Source organism: Anthonomus grandis, chromosome 2 (genome assembly GCF_022605725.1).
Source record: "Anthonomus grandis grandis chromosome 2, icAntGran1.3, whole genome shotgun sequence".
NCBI lineage: Eukaryota > Metazoa > Arthropoda > Insecta > Coleoptera > Curculionidae > Anthonomus > Anthonomus grandis.
The window spans coordinates 39,643,532-39,662,662 of NC_065547.1; the positions used below are offsets into that span (position 1 = coordinate 39,643,532).

The 19,131-nt window shown below is 36.4% G+C and overlaps 1 protein-coding gene across 1 annotated transcript in view; it reads left to right on the forward strand.

Moving 5' to 3' along the window:
* The window catches only part of LOC126750415 (zinc finger protein 846-like), a 42,740-nt gene extending 32,184 nt beyond the window's left edge, over positions 1-10,556 (forward strand). The window contains exons 9-14 of the mRNA XM_050460040.1: positions 633-767; positions 826-998; positions 1,057-1,124; positions 9,355-9,467; positions 9,548-9,758; positions 10,216-10,556. Coding sequence (XP_050315997.1) covers positions 633-767; positions 826-998; positions 1,057-1,124; positions 9,355-9,467; positions 9,548-9,758; positions 10,216-10,452 — 937 coding nt within the window. The 3' untranslated portion in view covers positions 10,453-10,556. The remainder of the gene's footprint in view (positions 1-632; positions 768-825; positions 999-1,056; positions 1,125-9,354; positions 9,468-9,547; positions 9,759-10,215) is intronic.
* The last annotated feature ends 8,575 nt before the right edge of the window (positions 10,557-19,131 follow it).

Sequence of the window (19,131 nt, forward strand, 5' to 3'; positions counted from 1 at the left end):
TGAGTAACAAGTCCTGATCGTATCCTTGTTCTGGATAAATTCCATCAGTTTTAAAAGCGATATATTTCAAAATTTGCGTTGAACAAATTCAAGTCTAACAATGCGAACAGTATAGTTTGGATACCAGAATGGAGCCGCATTTTATTACGGTATTAAATAAGATGATTCTACTTTATTTACTAGTAAAGTCCGATGTAGCTCTTATAATAAAACCAAGAGATTTTGAAGATGACTTTATGATATTATCGATATGATTGCGAAAATTAAGCTTCTTGTCAATAGTGACATCCAAATCACGAACATAATCACAGTTAGAAAGAATTGTACCATTTAATGAATAGTCGAAGCTAATTTCATTTTTTACGAAAGGTGCTTGTACAAAAAGATAAGTTGAAGATAGTACAGAGAGGCTTCACAAATGCAGAAGCACAATCACGCAACAGATAGGATGGCACACCATCAATGTTTTTATCTAAAGTCAAGAGATCTTTAGAAAAATCCAATTACAAAGATTTTAACCTAAAGCAGTTATTTCAACAATATCTGTGTCATCTTTAAACCCAGATTATTAGATGACCACTTAATTGCCAATTAGTCAAAAATGCATCTAATCAAACGAATTGCTGTTACAGAAACATTCACGAAGGAATCAAAGAATTCGGGTGCGACCTATGCGGTGAACGCTTTGCAAGAGCCGATTACCTGTTGCGCCACAAAAACCACCACGACCTCTACATGCAACACGTTTGTGAAATATGTAAAACCAGGTATTTTCCGCCTAAACTGTTTCTTTTTGATAAATTTGATGTTATTGTTTGCCGACAGTTTTAGAACCGATTGGTGTCTACGGTCCCATATGCTAGTCGGCCACGACGAAGACGGACGCCCTTTGAAAAAAAATGCATCTCGTCGGCAGTTCGCTGTAGACGGCGAAGATAACAGTGAGTACAAAATTTCGAAGGAAACTGGTAAACGATATAAATTATCAAAAAGCGAGAGTAAGTGTATTATTTTTGTTCTCTATTGTGTTATTTTGTTGGATTTTATTTGTTTTAGCGCCTAAAGTTTGTCCGATATGTCAGAGGGTTCTGAGTAATGCGCAGACGTTAAGGAAGCATTATAGGGTAAGTAATATTATAATTATCTAATTGCTGAATAAATGATGTCTATTAATATTTTGTCCAGATCTTTTGGTGTGATCTTTGAGGAACCCAAGCGCTAGGTATAAGTCCTCATTTATCTCCAATAATTTTAAGCTGTTTAGAATCATACTAAGTGAATTTTTTATAATTCCACTTTTAATTAAGGAGGAATCTTTACTTTGCAAATATAATGTTATTTTCTTCTATAGGAACAAGCATAAATACTTGTTCCACTATTGCACTATATATAATAAATAACTTTTGATATTTTGTTTTGGATCTTAAAAAGTATACACACCCTGTATGTACTATTTTTTACATTTTAAACAATGCCTGAAAATTATAAATTGATATCTTTGCACGTGGTATTTCTATTTACTATTTAAATATTATACAATGAATATCTCTATTGATCTGACTAGAGATATCATCATTAAATGATATGTCAATGATTTCACCTAACGCCACACTATGTGACTTTTTGAGCAAGTTTGATTTTTGTATAGAAAGGAGTTATTTCGAATTCTATGGAAAATTCTATCAACAAACTTTTGGACTTAGAATGCATAATTTTATCTCACCGATTTGATATAGTTACAGTAGAATTCCTCTTAACCGGTTACCTCGGGACTGCATACCTGGCCGGTTGCCGTTTTGGCCGGTTAATCCGAAGTGTACTTATATATGTGTACATAATACATATTATATTACATATTATGTTCATTATCTATGTTATGTACATATGTATATGTATTGAAGAGAGTATTACACATACACTATCGGACAAAAGTAGAGCAACAAATTGTATTTAACAGTATTTTATTTTACTTTAGTTCAACAAAAAATATTTAACACATTTAACAACAAAAACAATTGAAAGTGATACATTAGTAATTGATAGAATATCCATTATTATTAATTACTTGCTGACAACGGCGCGGCATTGAAGCAATCAACTTCTGAATGACATTTTCGGGAAGACCAAACTTCACTAATTTTATTTATTAAGGATTGTTTATTTGGAAACATTTGGGTACGAATACGACGTTCTACTTCTTCCCAGAGATTCTTAATGGGGTTAAGATCTGGGGATTATGCTGGCCACTGTAAAACACGAACATTATTTTCCCGAAACCACTGTTGAACAACTTGTGAAGAATGTTTCGGATCGTTGACCTGTTGAAAAATAAAACGCAATGGCATTTCCCATTCTGCATAAGGAAGCATAACATTCTGCATGATATCCCTATAAACAAATCGGTCCATCATATCATTAATAAAGTGCATAGGGCCTACCCCATTCCATGAAAAACAACCCTCTAAAAATACACTACCTTTACCATGCTTAATTGTAGGTGTTACGTATTTAGGATTAAACCTTGTATTGATTGGTCGCCTCATTCCATCAGAATTGAATATTTTGTAGCGCGTTTCATCACTGAATAGAATTTTTTTCCAGTCATTGACGGTCCAGTTTAAATGCCGGCGAGCAAATGCCAACCTTGCTGCTCTATTTCTTATTGAACCTAACGGCTTTTTAGCTGGACGTCTACTAAATAACTTTGCGTCTACTAACCTTATTTGTACTGTTCGTATACCAACCGTAATTTCAGCAATAATTCGAGGTGCGGACTTTCAAGGATCATTTTGGGAAATCCTTTTGATGCGTCTGTCAGTCATTACTGATGTTTTCCTTGGCCTTTCCGATTTTGGCAACTTCTCTAAATGTCCCCTCTCATTATACGATGATATTATTTTGTGATGACACAGTGTACCGGGGTAACTCAAACTGTCTTGAAATATCGGCTTGTTTGTTACCTTCCATGAATCCATTCACAACTCTTTGCTTCAAGTCTTTTGAAATTGGAATTCCTCTCGACATGATTAATCTTACACAGAAATGTTAAAAAAAACATAAAAATCACGTTACACAATTATTTTACCCTTTACTTTTGCTAAAACCCTTCTTTTGAACAAATTTTTTTGACATTTTGGCGAAAATTTTTGTTGACATTAATAATCATAGCCTACTTTGTAGTTTTAAAACTTAGTAGATTTGTATACATTATCATGCATTTATAATTTTAAAATCGGTATTTGCAAATATTTCTGGAAGTGTTGCTCTACTTTTGTCCGATAGTGTATATATGAACATAATAAATATAAAATAATGGAGAAATATTCTTTATATAGTTATATATTTCATATTTACATACATGAAGGTGCTACATCAACAAATATACATATGTATGTAAGTTTAATATGTAATTATTTTTTGAAAAAGTCTGTAATTTTCTTCTGTTTTTTAACCTTCAGTGAATTTCTGAATGCGATATCCCTCCATTTTCTAATCACCAAAACGTCTAATGCTGTTGACTCATGTTGCTGCTCAATGTATTTTAAGTTCCATTACATTTTTGGCTTCTTCATGAGAAATCGTTTTTTCCTCTTCAATGTCACTACTCTCATCATATTCCTCTGGTTCTTTGGTTGCTAAATCTATGATTTCGTTATTATGATTATGATTGTGATTATGATTTCGTTACGCGTTAACTTTTGAAGGTCTTGTAGAGTGGATTTGTTTTCTTCTTCTACAGTCCTTGCAATATTCGAGATCGCAACTAGATTCTCAACATTTGGCCAAAGTTTTCTCCAAGATTTAATAAACGTTGAAGAGGGCATTTCTTGAAATGCTGTAGCTAACATATAGATAACGTCGTTGATATTGATCTTCTTGATGACTTCTAAAAGACCTTTGTCTTCACTCTCCGAGTGTTGCAGAATTTCAGAAACAAGTTTACGCCTGTATCGTCTTTTTAAGCTTTCGATCACTCCTTGGTCCATTGGTTGCACTAAGTTGTCACATTAGGAGGAAGATAAACTAATTTTATGTCATCTATATCGCAGTCATGAGGATGGGTTGGAGCATTATCTAACACTAGAACTGCTTTGATAGGCAAGTTAACACTTTTTAAATGTTTTTTAAATCTTGGAACAAACTATAAATTAAACCACTCTTTTTTTAAACAGGTCTGAATTCATCCACGCTGATTTTTGTGACTTATAATAGACCGGAAGGGAAGATGGATTCAAGTTTTTGAATGCCCGTGGTTTGGCAGACTTGCCAATAACGAAAAGAGGAATTTTATGAGTTCCCGCTGCATTCGAACAAACGGCCACTGTAATACGTTCTTTGTTCTTTTTAAAGCCAGAGGCAGACTGTTCATGACTGCCTAGAAAAGTTTTTTCTAGGTAGTTTAGCCCGGTCTCGTCCATACTATAAACTTGTTCTGGAGATAATTCCTCTGTTTTAACCATTTCACCAAACTTAGTCTTGAATTTTGTCGCACCTGAAGTATCAGCAGACAGTTTTTCTCCACTTACGAAATGAATTCCGTGTCGCTTTTTCCATCGATTAAGCCAACCATCACTTGCCACAAATTCGCCTCCATTATTAATCTTCTGGTGGATAGCCAGAGCTTTTTATTTAAAAATTGGACCGCCAATCGGTGTACCTCTTCGACGTTCCTGAAGAAACCAGATCCACAAAGCTTCATCGACGACCTCGCAAATCGGTTTTTTTCTCGTACAACGGCTGCCCAGATTCTTATCAGATTCCATTTTCGAACAAAACTCCTCAATCGAATGCCTATCTCTTCGCCAGTCATTTACAGTGCTTTTTCCAACATTAAATTCTGCACAGATTTTCGCCACAGATTCACCATTATCAATCCGCTTTAACACTTTTAAACGTGTATCCATCGAAACCACAATTCTTTTGCGCTTTGCACTCATTGTTAAGGAAATAGTTATGTTTTGTACGTACTCACAGCAAGAACAATCCAAACTGATCAAAACGACAAAATAATCCTATTCAAGATCGTTTATAGTTCAGTTCACAGGGATCTCCCCGTAATAACGGGGAAATCCCAGCCGAATCGCCTCGCCGGTGACTCTTGGAAAATATTGCGTTGCGTTCGGCTGTTGTAAACAGGCCGGTTAATCCGTCGATCGGTCAATGCGGAGCCGGTTAAGAGGAATAATTATACTGTATGTCAGAATCACAAAATACTTGTCTGAGTATACTATATATCTTTTTCTGTGTCATTTTTTAAGTGGCTGACTATATCCTGGCTTCTGTGCATACGAGAGGTAAAGGTGAGATTCTTCTCGTTTATAATTCTCAACCAAGACCACACTCTATTTTGTTTTTGGATATACTAGGGTCATAAATAACAATAGGCTCCTTGTAGAGTTTGTCTAGCTAAGGAAAGGTACACCATCTGTTTCAAAGCTGCGCCAAGTTTTGTCCCCTAATAACGCGCGATTAGCGACAGTAGCGCGCCTTTTTTTAATTTTAATTTAAAAGAAAAGTAAAAGACACAGAACACAAATATAAGAATTAACGCAACGGCACTGTTTATATGCAAATCGGGGCGATCGATACCGTTGGCGTAAACAAATTTACTGCGCAACCGAGCCGAACAACACGTGCTGTACCTTTCCTTAGCTAGACAAAGTCTAGATTAGTATCATTTAGCTACATTTTTAAAGCGATTTATAAACTATTTTTCAGAACACCAACTTTAAACATTCGAAACTTAAAAAATAATCTCTCTTAAGTCAAAAAGATCTCGTATATTAAAGATTCATGGGAACGGTTATCTCATGGTCTGGACTGCGAGCAAAAAAAAAAATGCCTTCAGTAACATCAACTATAGGATCCAGGCTGTTGCCTGGATCTTGCTTTTGCAATTGCCTGTGTAGAAAAAATTAAAGTAAAACTCCTATACATTATCCATAAAAATATCCTTAAACCATATCGATTATAAGTTATTTATTAAAGTATATCCAAGAACCATAGAGAAGAGATAGGACTACGATGGTCGAAAGTACGTCGTTTCCAAAATACAAGATTTTTCAACAAAATCAAAATTAACTCTCTGTATTAAAAATGGTTTTAACGATTTTGAGGTCACTTTTTGAGGAATTGCAGGAGATTTGACTTGTTCAGAAACGGACAGTGCATGTGTGTTAAATAAAAAAAAATATTTTTTTAATTCTATTAATTTTAACATCAAAAATGTTCATAACTTCTTGAATAATTTTATATAAAAAACGTTTTTTGTGATTTTTGTTTTTTAACAAATAATTTTGGTAATAACTTTAGAATTTTCACCACAAAATAGTCGATTCCTGAGGATAAAATTATGGATAGAAGAAACGTTACTTTAAACTAAATATTTGGATAGTAAAGGTATTTTTGGCTGAGGCATTTTTTTATAAATTTTTTACCAATTAATAATTTAAATTTATTCATATTAAAATTGTGGTCTTCTTGTTTTAAATGTTGCCCAAAAGCTGACCTGTTGTCACTCGGTGATCTAAGAGAGTTCAGATATTTGCGTGTACGCGTTTGAAAATTACGGCCCGTTTTACCTACGTATATACGTAGCCTCAGACTAGTCGCACTTAACGTGGTAGGCTCCGCTTTTATGCAAGTTTGGAACTTTATCCTTTAATATGCTAAAGGTGATTCTTAAATTAAGCAAAGATCTAAAGCACGTCCTATTATTTTCATAGTTTTTTTCCAATTTCAGTAAGACAGGTCCTAGAAAATTCAAACATTAAAATTTTGGTGGTTGTAGAGGCATAAACCAGTCTTCATTCTCAAGTCCCCTAATTAAATTTACCTCAATTCGGTGGAAATAAAAAATTTTTTATTTATCGAGCGTTCGAAACGGGTTAATGGTAATTTGTTAAACGACTTTTTTTTAATAAACTCCAATGCCATTAAAGGGATAGAGTTTACATGATTAGAGTCCTTATTCCAAACTGGTAGCCTCCATTTTTAAGGAGAATTCTAAGAAACAAAGGCTATTGTTATTTTGCAAGAAACCATATTAAAATTAGAAAAAATAATAATAATTCCGGATACTTTCTAGATAGTATATATCAGTGTTACTCAAAATTTTTTCGTGACGGAGCCCTTTTAAAAAACTAAATTTTTTAACCGAACCCTAAACTCTAAACTAAAAGCAAAAGCAGTTATATGTGAAATGTTTATTAATAATTATACAAAAAAAGATAGATGCAGTAAGTAGTGAGTTAGTAAGCAAATGATAACACTAAGTTCATTTTATGCGAGGCATGTAATTGTTTTTTATTCCTCATCAACTGGGTAATGTCAGGCTTGATAAAAGAAAGTTGAGTTCCAGTCTATTGCGGTATTTTATTTTTGTAGCTGTATATGCTGAAAATCCCGTTTTACACAAATACGTTGTTGGAAACGGCAGAACATTCAAAGCTTCTGTGGCAACTTGTGGATATTCATCACGAACCCTGCACCAAAAATCATTTAGTGAAATTGTTTTGAACAATGATTCCATGCTTGTATCCGATGTCATTTCTAGAAATGATTCATAGATCTGATTTGACATATTTTCAGGCTTTTGCAATTTAGATGAAAAAGGGGTTTGAATCCATGAGTTTATTTTCAGTTTTGTATTCTGTTCTTCAGGAAAGTAAGATTCAAAAATCCCTTGCAGATCGTTGAGATATTGCACCAATTCAACAAATATTTCATTTTGAAATATTTCTGTATCACTAAGACTATGGTGACTAAGGAACTCACTTAGCAATGAAAAGCTTTCGATTTCTCTCTTACCAAAACAAGTAATCCAAAATTCTAATTTTCTTTTAAAAGCAGTTATTTTGTTGTTAGCGTTAAAAACTGTTGTCTATTTTCCTTCTGGTGACAGGTTTAATTCGTAAAGTTTTCCAAACATTGTCTGCTAAAAATGCTAGTCTAGATAACCAGCTTTTATCGGACAAACGGTCTTTTAAATTAAAGAGAACATCTGTAAGAAAAGTTTTTAATTCTGTTCTTAGTTCAAAATGCCTTGTCAAAGTTTTCCCCGAGACAACCATCTCACTTCAGTATGGAGCAATAGTGTTTTATGATCGCTACCATAATCTTCACATAATATTGAGAACAATCGGGATTGTAGTGGACGTGACTTGACAAAATTAATTATTTTTATTGACTCAAGAACCAATTTTAGATTTGGTGGTATTTTCTTAACCGCGAGTGATTGTCTATGCAGGATGCAGTGGCTGAAACTATAATTTTGCGCTGTCATTTTTATTCGTGATATTTTTAGCGATAGTGTGGACTTCTCCTGCTTGGGCAAAGCGGTAACTAACCAAATACGATGCCTCCGTGTCCTTTTCATTTACAGTCTGAGTCGCATACGTCATAGTTTTTTGGCTTCTTAATAATTGTTCTTTTTTACGTAGAAAAATTCTTTACTTTTGTCGGCGCATCTTAGCAGGTACCATCGAACTATTAGGAAGGAGTTTGCTGCACAACATACAAAGAGGTGAGCCCTTGGAATCAACAAAGCCGAGATTAATGTATGATTCGTCATACTTTCGTTTTTTCACCTTCAGTGTGTCATTAGATGTCTTACTACTTGAACTTGAAACCATAAAACTAGAACTTGACACCGTCATATCAGCTTGATTTGAATTTGACGCATCATCCAAGCGAACCACATTTTTTGCAACACCTTTAAGCCAGCGCTCCATTCATCTTTAACACTAATTTGATTTGGTCAATTTTATGACAAATAGTATCTCTTGACGCACGAAATACACGATTTTACAACCACGTACTTATATTATTATACCAGCAACCATCAAATCATCTTGAATTCCTCAGAAACTTCGGAGAGCCAGACGATTTTCTCCGAATTACGCGTCGACGCACGAGCACGAGAAACAGCGCGACGAACCGAGGTCATTCGATTGCTTATAGTCCGGGGGCGTACGAGTAACGCTGTAACATTTAAATGTAATTGGTCGGGCATTTACTTAATAATATATATATTAAATTTATTATTATTTATTATGACTGCTGGCAGAGCCCTACCGGAGGTTTCGCGGAGCACCTTGGCTCCGCGTAGCACACTTTGAGTAACGCTGGTCTATATACTTTAACTATTAAACCATTAACTATTAAACCTATTATCTTTTGTAATGTCATGAGAGTAACGTAACTTTTGACTTCTTCCACTCTATAAGTTTTAATGAAACAGCTTTTTACGCCTTTGGGAATTTGCACTCCGATTTTTCATCGCATTTTTTATAAATTTGTATTTTATAAAAAAGCGCTGAAACAAAATATGTTATATTTAAATATTTTTTTTAGGGCCATCTAAAACTATTACAGAAAAAATGCCCAAAGTGTGACACTTATTTCTCGAGCCCGAGTAATTTATCAAAACACCTAAAGCGACACGATGATCCCAGATTCGATTTGCGGTAAGTTGGTTAATTTTAAGTTTTATTTCCCTTGGTTACGTGCACGACAAGCTATTACAGAAATTAATTCTATTTTTCAGATGCCGAATTTGCCACGTAATTCAAGATAGCAAAGAAGATTTGGAAGTACATATGGAAAAAAATCATAAAGACATGAAACACAAGTGCCATATTTGTAAAGAAGGTTTCGGCAGAAAACACATTCTCACCAATCACATCCTTTCGAAACATCCCGAGGAGTATGAGAAGCGTCAAGAGCTTTTCTCGTTGCTGGTTAGTCAGGAAGTTGAGGTAAATATTTTAAATTATTTTCAGAAATTACATTATTAATTTTTATGAAACATGACTTAAAAGCATTCTAATTAATAATTGGTTAAAACTCGTTGGAAATTTATATTTTTTGAAATCCAGTAATATTCTCAGTGGATTTCAGTTTAGGATTCAGAAAATATAAACTCAATGAGGCCACATACAACGAAAACCGAGAGATATTTTAAAAAATTCCATCCTATTGTCTATTTGTCATTTTATAGTAATATATCGGAAACCGATTTGATGGGTAATTGTTCCACCTTAGACAGAACTGCTGGTCGTCTACTCTAATAACTCAATGTCAATGCTCATGCACTCGTGGTTGAACAGCGTTTCACTAACTCTTTAGTTTTTTCTTAGTTTTAATGGTCGTTTTATTCGGTCTTATTGCATAAATAGACGTATGTATTATTATTCATTTATACCACTATTTTAGGATGTTCCGATAAAGACTTACCAGTCTAAGCGAGTGATCGGTGAAAAAAGTAAATTCACTGAAAAAGAAGTCGAAAAATTCTTAAATAAAGTCATCGGAGTTAATAACGAATTGGATTATTCTAAGGAGGAAGAACAGGAACAAGAAAAAGAACTACAAGAAGATCAAAGCCTTACAGATGAACTGGAAGAATGTAATGTTTTTGATGGGGGTTCTGACTTAAATGAAGAATTGTGACCGGAGATAAATGAAGTGTTAGAAAACGAGTGTTAATTGCCTTATTTTTAGTGATATTTTTTAAGTATAAGGAATGTCAAGTATTCATTAAATAGTTAAATAATTATCTGAGATTTTATTTCTATATAAGAGAGTGGAGATGTTTTCGGCAGAACTTGCGTTTTACGAGGGTTTTTTTTTTTTTTTTTTTTTTTTGGGTCGGTGGAGAAATTCTTTATGAACACTGGTTACGCGGCGCCGCCCCCAGTAGTGTGGGACTCAGTGTCGAGTCTGTCTCGTCCTATACCCACTAAAACTCCACCGCTGGGTGGTGCCTTGTGGCTCCCTACACTGCGGTCTGCTAAGAAGCAGTCCTATTGTGTCCCATATGTTTAGTCCCACAGGTTCAATTCTGTAGCTTCAAGGAAGTCCAGGATTGTGCCCAGTGGTAGATTTCTTATACCCTCTGGTGCGGGTTTCTCTTCCCCCAGGAATGTTGCCCTGGTTTGATTAAATGCTTCACAGAAGCACAGTATGTGAAGAGTTGTTTCGTCCTCCTCATTGCATCCCCTACATAGCGAGGTAACTGATTTCCCTAGCGTATGCAGGTGTTTCCTGCTGGGTGCATGGCCTGTAAGTAGCCCTGCGACCTTTCGCAGTTGTTGTCTGGAGAGGCCCAGTATGTTCTCACCCTTCTTGAAGGGTGGGCTGCCTATAAGTTGTTTGGATTGTTCCATCTTTGGCAGCTGCTCCCAGTAGAATTTGTTCTGGTTTGTTAGCCAGTTGCCGATTTCCCTCTTCCAGGTCTTATCGCTGACATAACATGTTGGTTCAGGGCCTACCAGGCTGTTGCTGGCTCCCTGGATTGCAAGTTGGTTAGCCCTTCTTGCAGCCTTATTGTTGCCCATATTCTCTGCTAGGATTATCTCTGGCCTATTTTGCGCTTCGGCGAGGTTCCTGAGATCCTCCCAGCAGCTTTGCACAGTCCTTGACTTAGTCTCGAACTGTTGTAGTGCAAGTGTCGCAGCCTGGTCTCCTGTGAAAATTGCGAAGGTTTTGCCTCTTGGCAGCCCTTCTCTCATCAGTTGGACACAGGTTTGAATTCCTATTATGCTTGCCTGTAAATTTGTTGTTTCGAGGCCCAGGTTTAGCATAAGTTGTCTGCCCTGTTGTTCGTCCTCCACCATGCCCACAGCTACCCCGATCTTGGATCGTTTAGTTGCCGTGTGCCATACTGAGTAACCTCTTTGCCTGAGCCTGTTCGCTTCTGCGTCCAGTGGTCCCCTTTTTTCTTTGATGATAAAAGGTTTGTCTAGGTATGTGACCTTGGTTCTGTCTGTTCTTAGGGCCAGGCGCCCAAGGTCCTGTATTTTGTCAAATAGGGCATTGTGCCCATCTTTCGATAGGATTGTTGCGCCATTTGACAGCAGTCTTTTCGCCCCCGTTATAGCTTCAGCCCGTACCACTAAGTGTAGCGGGCTTAGTCCTATCAGGTTCTCTAGGGCAGCAGTCGGCGTTGTTAACATCGCTCCTGTTATGCCCAGACATGTTATTCGTTGTGTTTTGTTGAGTATCTGTATTACAGTCCTCTTTTCTGCCGCATGCCACCATATAGGTGCTGCGTATGTAATGATGGGTCTAACCATTGTCGTGTACATCCAATGTACCATTTTTGGTGACAGTCCCCATGATCTGCCGAACATTCTCTTGCAGTACATAAGAGTTTTCGTGGCTTTATTTGTAGCTTGGATTACATGTTTCTTGAAGCTGAGTTTTTTATCCAGGGTTATACCTAGATATTTGACCTCGTCTTCAAGTCGCAGATTTTCTCCATAAAATTTTATGTTTCTAATGGGCTCTAGTTTCCTTCTTTTGGTAAAGGAAACCAGAGTAGTTTTTGTGGGGTTTACCCTTAGTTGTTCTTCCTCACACCAGTGCTCGACAGTAGTCAGGGCTCTTTGCATTTTTTCGAATACATAAGCCTGACTACCCCCTCGTGTAAGGATGACTATATCGTCAGCATATCCTATAGCAAGGATAAGCTGCCTCTCCAGTCGTATCAGCAAGCTGTCCGATACAAGGTTCCACAGCAGCGGTGACAGTACGCCCCCTTGCGGTGTTCCCCTGCGCACTTTGGCCTTAACCGTTGTGCTGTTGAGATTTGCTGCTACTTTCCTATGATTTAGCATTTGGGTTATCCAGCCGCCAATCATGGGATGTATTCCTCGTGCTGCTATCGCACGGTTGATTGAGTCATATGACGTATTGTCGAATGCTCCCTCAATATCTAAGAAAGCTCCTAGGGCGATCTCTTTGTTGTTCAGAGATTGTTCGACCCTCTGGGTTATCTCGTGAATCGCTGATTCACAAGATTTACCTGTTTGGTAGGCATACTGGTGTCGATGTAGAGGGTTGACCCGTAATACATTGTCCCTGATATGCCTTTCTATGAGCTTTTCCTCTGTTTTTAGGAGGAATGATGTAAGGCAGATTGGTCGGAAGGATTTAGGTTTTGCATAAGAGTCGCGTCCCGTCTTTGGTAGAAATACTACTTTTGCTTCCCTCCAACTCTCTGGTATATGCGCCGTGGCTAGACTTGCCCGCATTATTTTACATAGTGCAGGCAGCAGCAGTTCGCTACCCCGCTGTAGCATGACTGGCATTATGCCATCCATTCCGGGAGATTTAAATGGTTTGAAGGAATTTATCGCCCATTTAACCTTCTCGTAGGTTACTACCTTTTTCGCTAGTTCCCAGTGTTCCCTTTTGCCCCTGTTCGGAATGATAGGAGTTGGGTCCTGGGTATGTTCTGGTTGGTGGAGAATTTTCGATCCCGGAAAGTGCGTGTTCAGCATTAAGCCAAGCGTTTCTTCCTCGGTTGTCGTATATTCTCCATCGGGTTTTAGACAAGAGCCTAGGGTTTGTCGTGGCCCTTTGGATATTGCCTTGTGGAGTCTAGCATATGCTGGTGTCTCTGTTAGGTCCCGGCATAGCTTCCTCCACCCTTCTTTCTTTGCTCTTTTTATAGCATCATTGTACCTGGTTAAGTGTTGTCTGTATAGATTCCACTCGCCAGTTCTTTTGGCTCTGTTAAAAAGCTTTCTTACTGTCTTCCTTAGCTCGCCCAATTCTTGGTTCCACCATGGGGTGTTCCCTGCTTGACGCGGTTTGCTTAGTGGACATGAGTTTTCAAAAGCAATTTTAATAGCCTCAGTGACTGACTCTGTCAGCACTTCGAGCTCTACATTGTCTTTTGCCTCCGTTGGACAGTTTTCCAGTTCGCGTCCTAGTATCTCATTGAAGAGGTCCCAGTCCGTTTTCCTGGCGTTCCTGTAGGTCTCCGGATTTGTATCCATAGATTCTAGATCGAATCTTATGTACCTGTGATCCGACAAACTTGGTTCGTCAGATACATGCCATTTTTTAACGAGGTCGCAGATGCGTCCCTTGCCAATGGTTAGATCAATTACTTCTCTGCGGAGTATGTTGACGAAGGTCGGTTCCTCCCCCACATTAAGTATATTTAGACCGAAGGCAGCACAGTAATTTAATAATGATTCGCCCCGTTTGTTTGTTCCAGTGCTTCCCCAGATAGTGGTGAGCATTGGCGTCACAGCCTATTATAAGGTTTTCCAATCTTTGATGGTCTATCAACCTCCGAACTTTTGTTGGAGGTGGTTCCCCTTGTTGATCGTGCGGAAAGTATGCTGATACTATTATTGTATCGTAGCTCCTCTCCGCTGTTTTGATTTGTACTTTGACCGCCGCTGTGTCCCTGTCACAAAACTCCCACAGCGGTGTGGCCTCTATATCTTTTCTTATAAAGATACAGCTTCTTAGGTTAGGTCCCTCTTTTGGGTCTGACACTAGTCTCCCGAGGGTTGTTTACGAGGGTTGTTTACTGATCCAGTGGACCTTAATTTATCCACCACAGTGTTAAGTTTCCTTAAACATATTGCATGTATGTTCTCGCATTGACATCCAACAAAAAATGGGAGGCAAAGCCTTAAGAGAAAAATTCTACTATTGGGATGTTTTTTGCATAGTGAACGTTTTTTACTATACAACTCGGAATCAAACTTTTAAATTTTTTTTTAAACTTACTGCTAAATGACATAAGTTTCAAAACATATTAATGCGAAAACTTTAATATGAAGGGTACAGGGAAAAACGAGATATGTCCCCTTTTATTGAAAATCTCGGTAGAGACGCCATTAAATTCTTTGAATGAAGACGCTTATTTTAAAATACTGAAACCAGGAAAACCAACCAGTACCCGTCAGAAGTCTCTAAAATGTTGAAATTATCGACTCATGAAGCTGGGCAGCCTTGTAACTGTTGGTTAAAGTGCTTGGAGATTATTAAAGAGCAGATACAAGAAATTTTAATGCTCTTAAATACAAATAAAATGACAGAACAAACAACTTTTTCGTATACCAGGTAAACCAAAAATTACAAGCATTATGCGAGATTTTGCCACTCTGTATAAAATACCTATTTATATTAAATTTTGATTGTGTAAGTAAATAGGCACATAGGAATGTCTTTGTCATCCATCTTCCTCGTTATATATAATTAAGGTAAAAGCTTCCTAGAAATACCAAAACAAGTCTAAACATACCGAAAAAAATAAAATAAATCTTAGATACCTAGTGATATAAGTAAAACTGAAAACGGTCAAATTATACAATCGATGCAAGTTGTGCTTGGTCAACATATATTGTTTTTAACAACAGTTTATTTCAGCCTTGAACGGTAATTTTTCATTCTAATTCTAATAATTTTTTAGGAAATTTGTAAAAATATAATTTTGTAAATTTATACAGACAAGATCATTTAGGCTTATTTGTATTGAATTTCTTTCATTTTACATACATATTTGCGTTATGAAAATTAACAAAAATATATATATTCCATTATCTTGCTTAATTTACCATATAATATAGTATATGCCATATAGGTATTTTATTTTAATTTATGTTTTTGAATTTATAGTTTTTTTAGTCTTAGTTTTAGGTACCTCATACTTTTTGATGTTTATAGAGTCATTTTTTTCATCTGCTATTAGAAGAGTTCTAAGTACCAAATTACACACTTCTATTCATAGGAGAATCCTGTTTGCTTTTATTCCGGCAGTTTTATTTTGAAGTTTTTCATTCACTCTTATATTGTAGTTCTGGACTCATTTTGCTTAAGTTCAACATCACTTTTGATAGTGTTATATTTAATTTTGTATGTAAGTATGATCTATTTTCCTTTTTGAGATCATGTACCCTGCCTTTTCAATATTTGGATTTAGTTTGCAATTACTCAAATTAATTTACCAGGGCGTCATTAATAGCATTTTTCAATTCATCCTCGTTTTTAGCAGAATATATGTAACTGTGTCGTCACCAAACACTAGGTATTTTGATTTTATCAGCAGAGTTTTAAGACTTTGTATTTAATTTCTTCCCAATTTAAATATCTCGCGATTATTGATATTCAAATTTGGCGCCAGATTTCAGTTGCTTTCTCTCAAACCTAATTGGTCAAAATGTCGCTAATAAAGTTGCGACCTGGAAATGTCAAAATAAGTTCGAGAGGCATCATTAGTAGAGGGCACTTCAGGACACATTTTAAATTTCCCATACTTGGTTTGTGGTTTTAATGGCTTCTGCTACGAGGCAATCTGCCAGCACGATTTGGAGATTCGGGAAAACTGTTGGGTATGTACCCTGTTCCCCGAATCGATATTTCCACAATTTTTAATACTGAAATACACGGTGACGCCTGCCCTACGATGCATCCGGCCTGGCTACCGGCGTGAATAGGTTCAGCTACCACTGGCAAAGGGCAGGAAAGGATCTAGGAAGGGTTCCAAAGGATAGGAAAGGAATAGAACGATCACGTGTTGACTGGGTGCAGGATGACGCGGAAGTCGGCTTGATACTTTCACTAAATTTACTTCTTAAAGGCACATTATATCCAACGGCAAGGGGTAGAAAAGGGTTTAGGAAAGGAATAGAACGACCACGTGTTGACTGGATGAAGGATGACGCGGAGTTTGATTTCCCATACTTATTAAGAGTTTTTTTGTAATATCGCGCACATGTATGAAGCTTGTATGGTGAAAATCGGAATCGTTTGTCGGCCATCTTGCTTGGCAAAATTGACAGAGAGCTGACAGACAGTTGTTGACAATGATGGATAGAACATCATTTGAGGCTATGAGTGCAAAAACGGACTAACCCCAATATTATTAAGTGCTAAAAAATAGGTTTAAAAAAATACGAAAATGAGGGTGCGCAAAACCCTTTTAAAAAGACATTTTTGTACATCGGATTAATTGAATGTTCTTGAGTGTTACTTATATTTGCGGAATTTATTTTAAATTTTTGGATATGGCTAATATTCGATTTTTTTATGTGGGTTAGTCCACTCTGCATTTAAAATTGATTGGGTTTTTTAATGGGTTACTATAACTTAAGCTATTATAAGTATTACGTCAAAACCTGTATTACTCGTATTGCCACGAGAATAAATAAAAAAATATAGAAACTTTATTTTTTTATTAAGTAGGTAGTTATTAAATACGTAAAGTTTGTTCTTCCTCAATTGGGCCAACTACTTCACCTCCAGTTGCTTGAGCGGATGACCTCAGATTTTTATAAAAATCTTGGTATATACAAGGGATGAATTCCATTAACTCAAGGAGATCTTTATTTTAGCTTCATTAATGGCATTACCATTTGGGTATAAAAGAGGCAGATCCTTAATTTTACTGTGTTAAAATAAACCTCTTCATTATTCGAGTATCCATTTCTATTATGGTAATAAGATTTTTTTTAGCATGTCTTATGACTGTATGCCAGTCTTGAGGTATAAAGATATGTGGATGGAATTTCTTTTCTTTTTCTATGATTCCGAAATCTTGGTCGCATGGTAAATAGGAATGACCACTTACAAGGAATTTATGATCTATTTCTTCCATAGTAAATAATGGAGATGCAGTAATATAGTTACATATCAATGACATTTTTATATTACGATTCTGACCACCACATTGGTCAGAATACATTATAAGTCTTTTCGATGTAATAAAGTTTTAATGTAATATAAAATACAAAATCCCACCGCTTGCGGCCCCTTCGAAGCAATACTTTCATCCCATACAAACATGAACAAATTATTGCTTCCCATAGCATGTATATTAAAGCAGTAAGTCCATAACTGCCTTTTATAGTAACAATTGCCTGTGGTAAGTACATGTGTAGGAAGAGTCTTCATTAGATCAAAACAGATGACCGCTGCGTTTCCACTTTTTGCCAGTTCAGTGTGTTTTCTTAGGGTGTCTCTAGCACATAAACTTCTTACTTTTAGCAGCACAGTGGACTAACTGAGGATAGTCCACTTTGCTTCTTTAAACTTTTATTAATAATAAAGTTCAATAACTAGTTTAGTGCTGCCATCTCGTAACGAAAGGGAATAGGTCGTTTGGTTCACTGTGCAATAAATAGATTTTAACTTGACGGATAATATTCTATAATACGGTTGATTTTGAATTTTTGTGGGTTAGTCCGATATTGCACTCATAGCCTCATTTGTCATTGTCATACCATTTGAGTTTGTTTTTCATTTCAATAAATGCTGGAAGCTATATATTTGTGGTCTGTGATATCGCGTTAAATACCAGATAGACCAGAATGTATTATTTAGACGTACCCTTATTTGGATGATATTAAGCAAAAAATCCTATGAACATTATGAGTCCTAAACGTTTAACTCAAACACTGTATTATTGTACAAAAATAATGCAGGAGCGAAAGTTTATCATTCTCTTAAATTGCAAGTTTCTATTTTGTAAAAAAATACTGTCTATCAATTTTCAAAACAAAAATCTATTGGAGAATCAATTAAATTTAACAAAAAAAAAGGTTTTTTCTTATCATCCTGGACTGCTACTACTAAATAGTCGTTGTGTTGTGCACTATTTTACTTTCTTCTTTTATAGATTTTAATAAATACTAAACCAGCCATTATTTAATCCAGGGCATCCTGGGGGCCATTAAAACATTTATAATTTATAAGCAAATCAAAATTTTTTAATACGCTGAATAACTCAATACGAATATTGTGTATTAGTATTCCGGATTCCTGAATTTATGTGGCAATACTGTGTACAAGATGCTCAATCTAGCTGCTCGTTGTGTACTTGACACATATGTCAATTTCAAGTAAAAAGGCGTTAGTGAGGAGAGGAAGCATGGGTGGAGATCAAGAATGCTCGAGGGAGGAGAGATATCTTGCCTGTGCTGGTTGAGCCAAATCTTATATGACAAATTCGCTACACCAACAGTGCTATTCTCATACTCGCATTTGTGCAGTAGCATAGTGAAATAAAAACAACACGGAAACAAGCGCGAAACATGCAGACGCAGAACCTATGATAGCAGGAGTGATACAGAAACTGGATCGGCTCTAGCGCGATGCATGGGGCAGGCATAGGAGGGATCTCTCCTATATCCAGTCTTCTTGTGTTTATCTTTCAACCGCAAAACTATAGAGAAGTGGTGGTTGCGTACAAACTAATAGAAATTCTTCTGAAAACACACCTACGGCCACAGAACACAAATATAGAGAATGGCGTGTTGCTTAATGATCAGACAGAAATTCAGTTGAATGCTGTATTGACGTTGTTGGCCACGACGGGGTCGATCA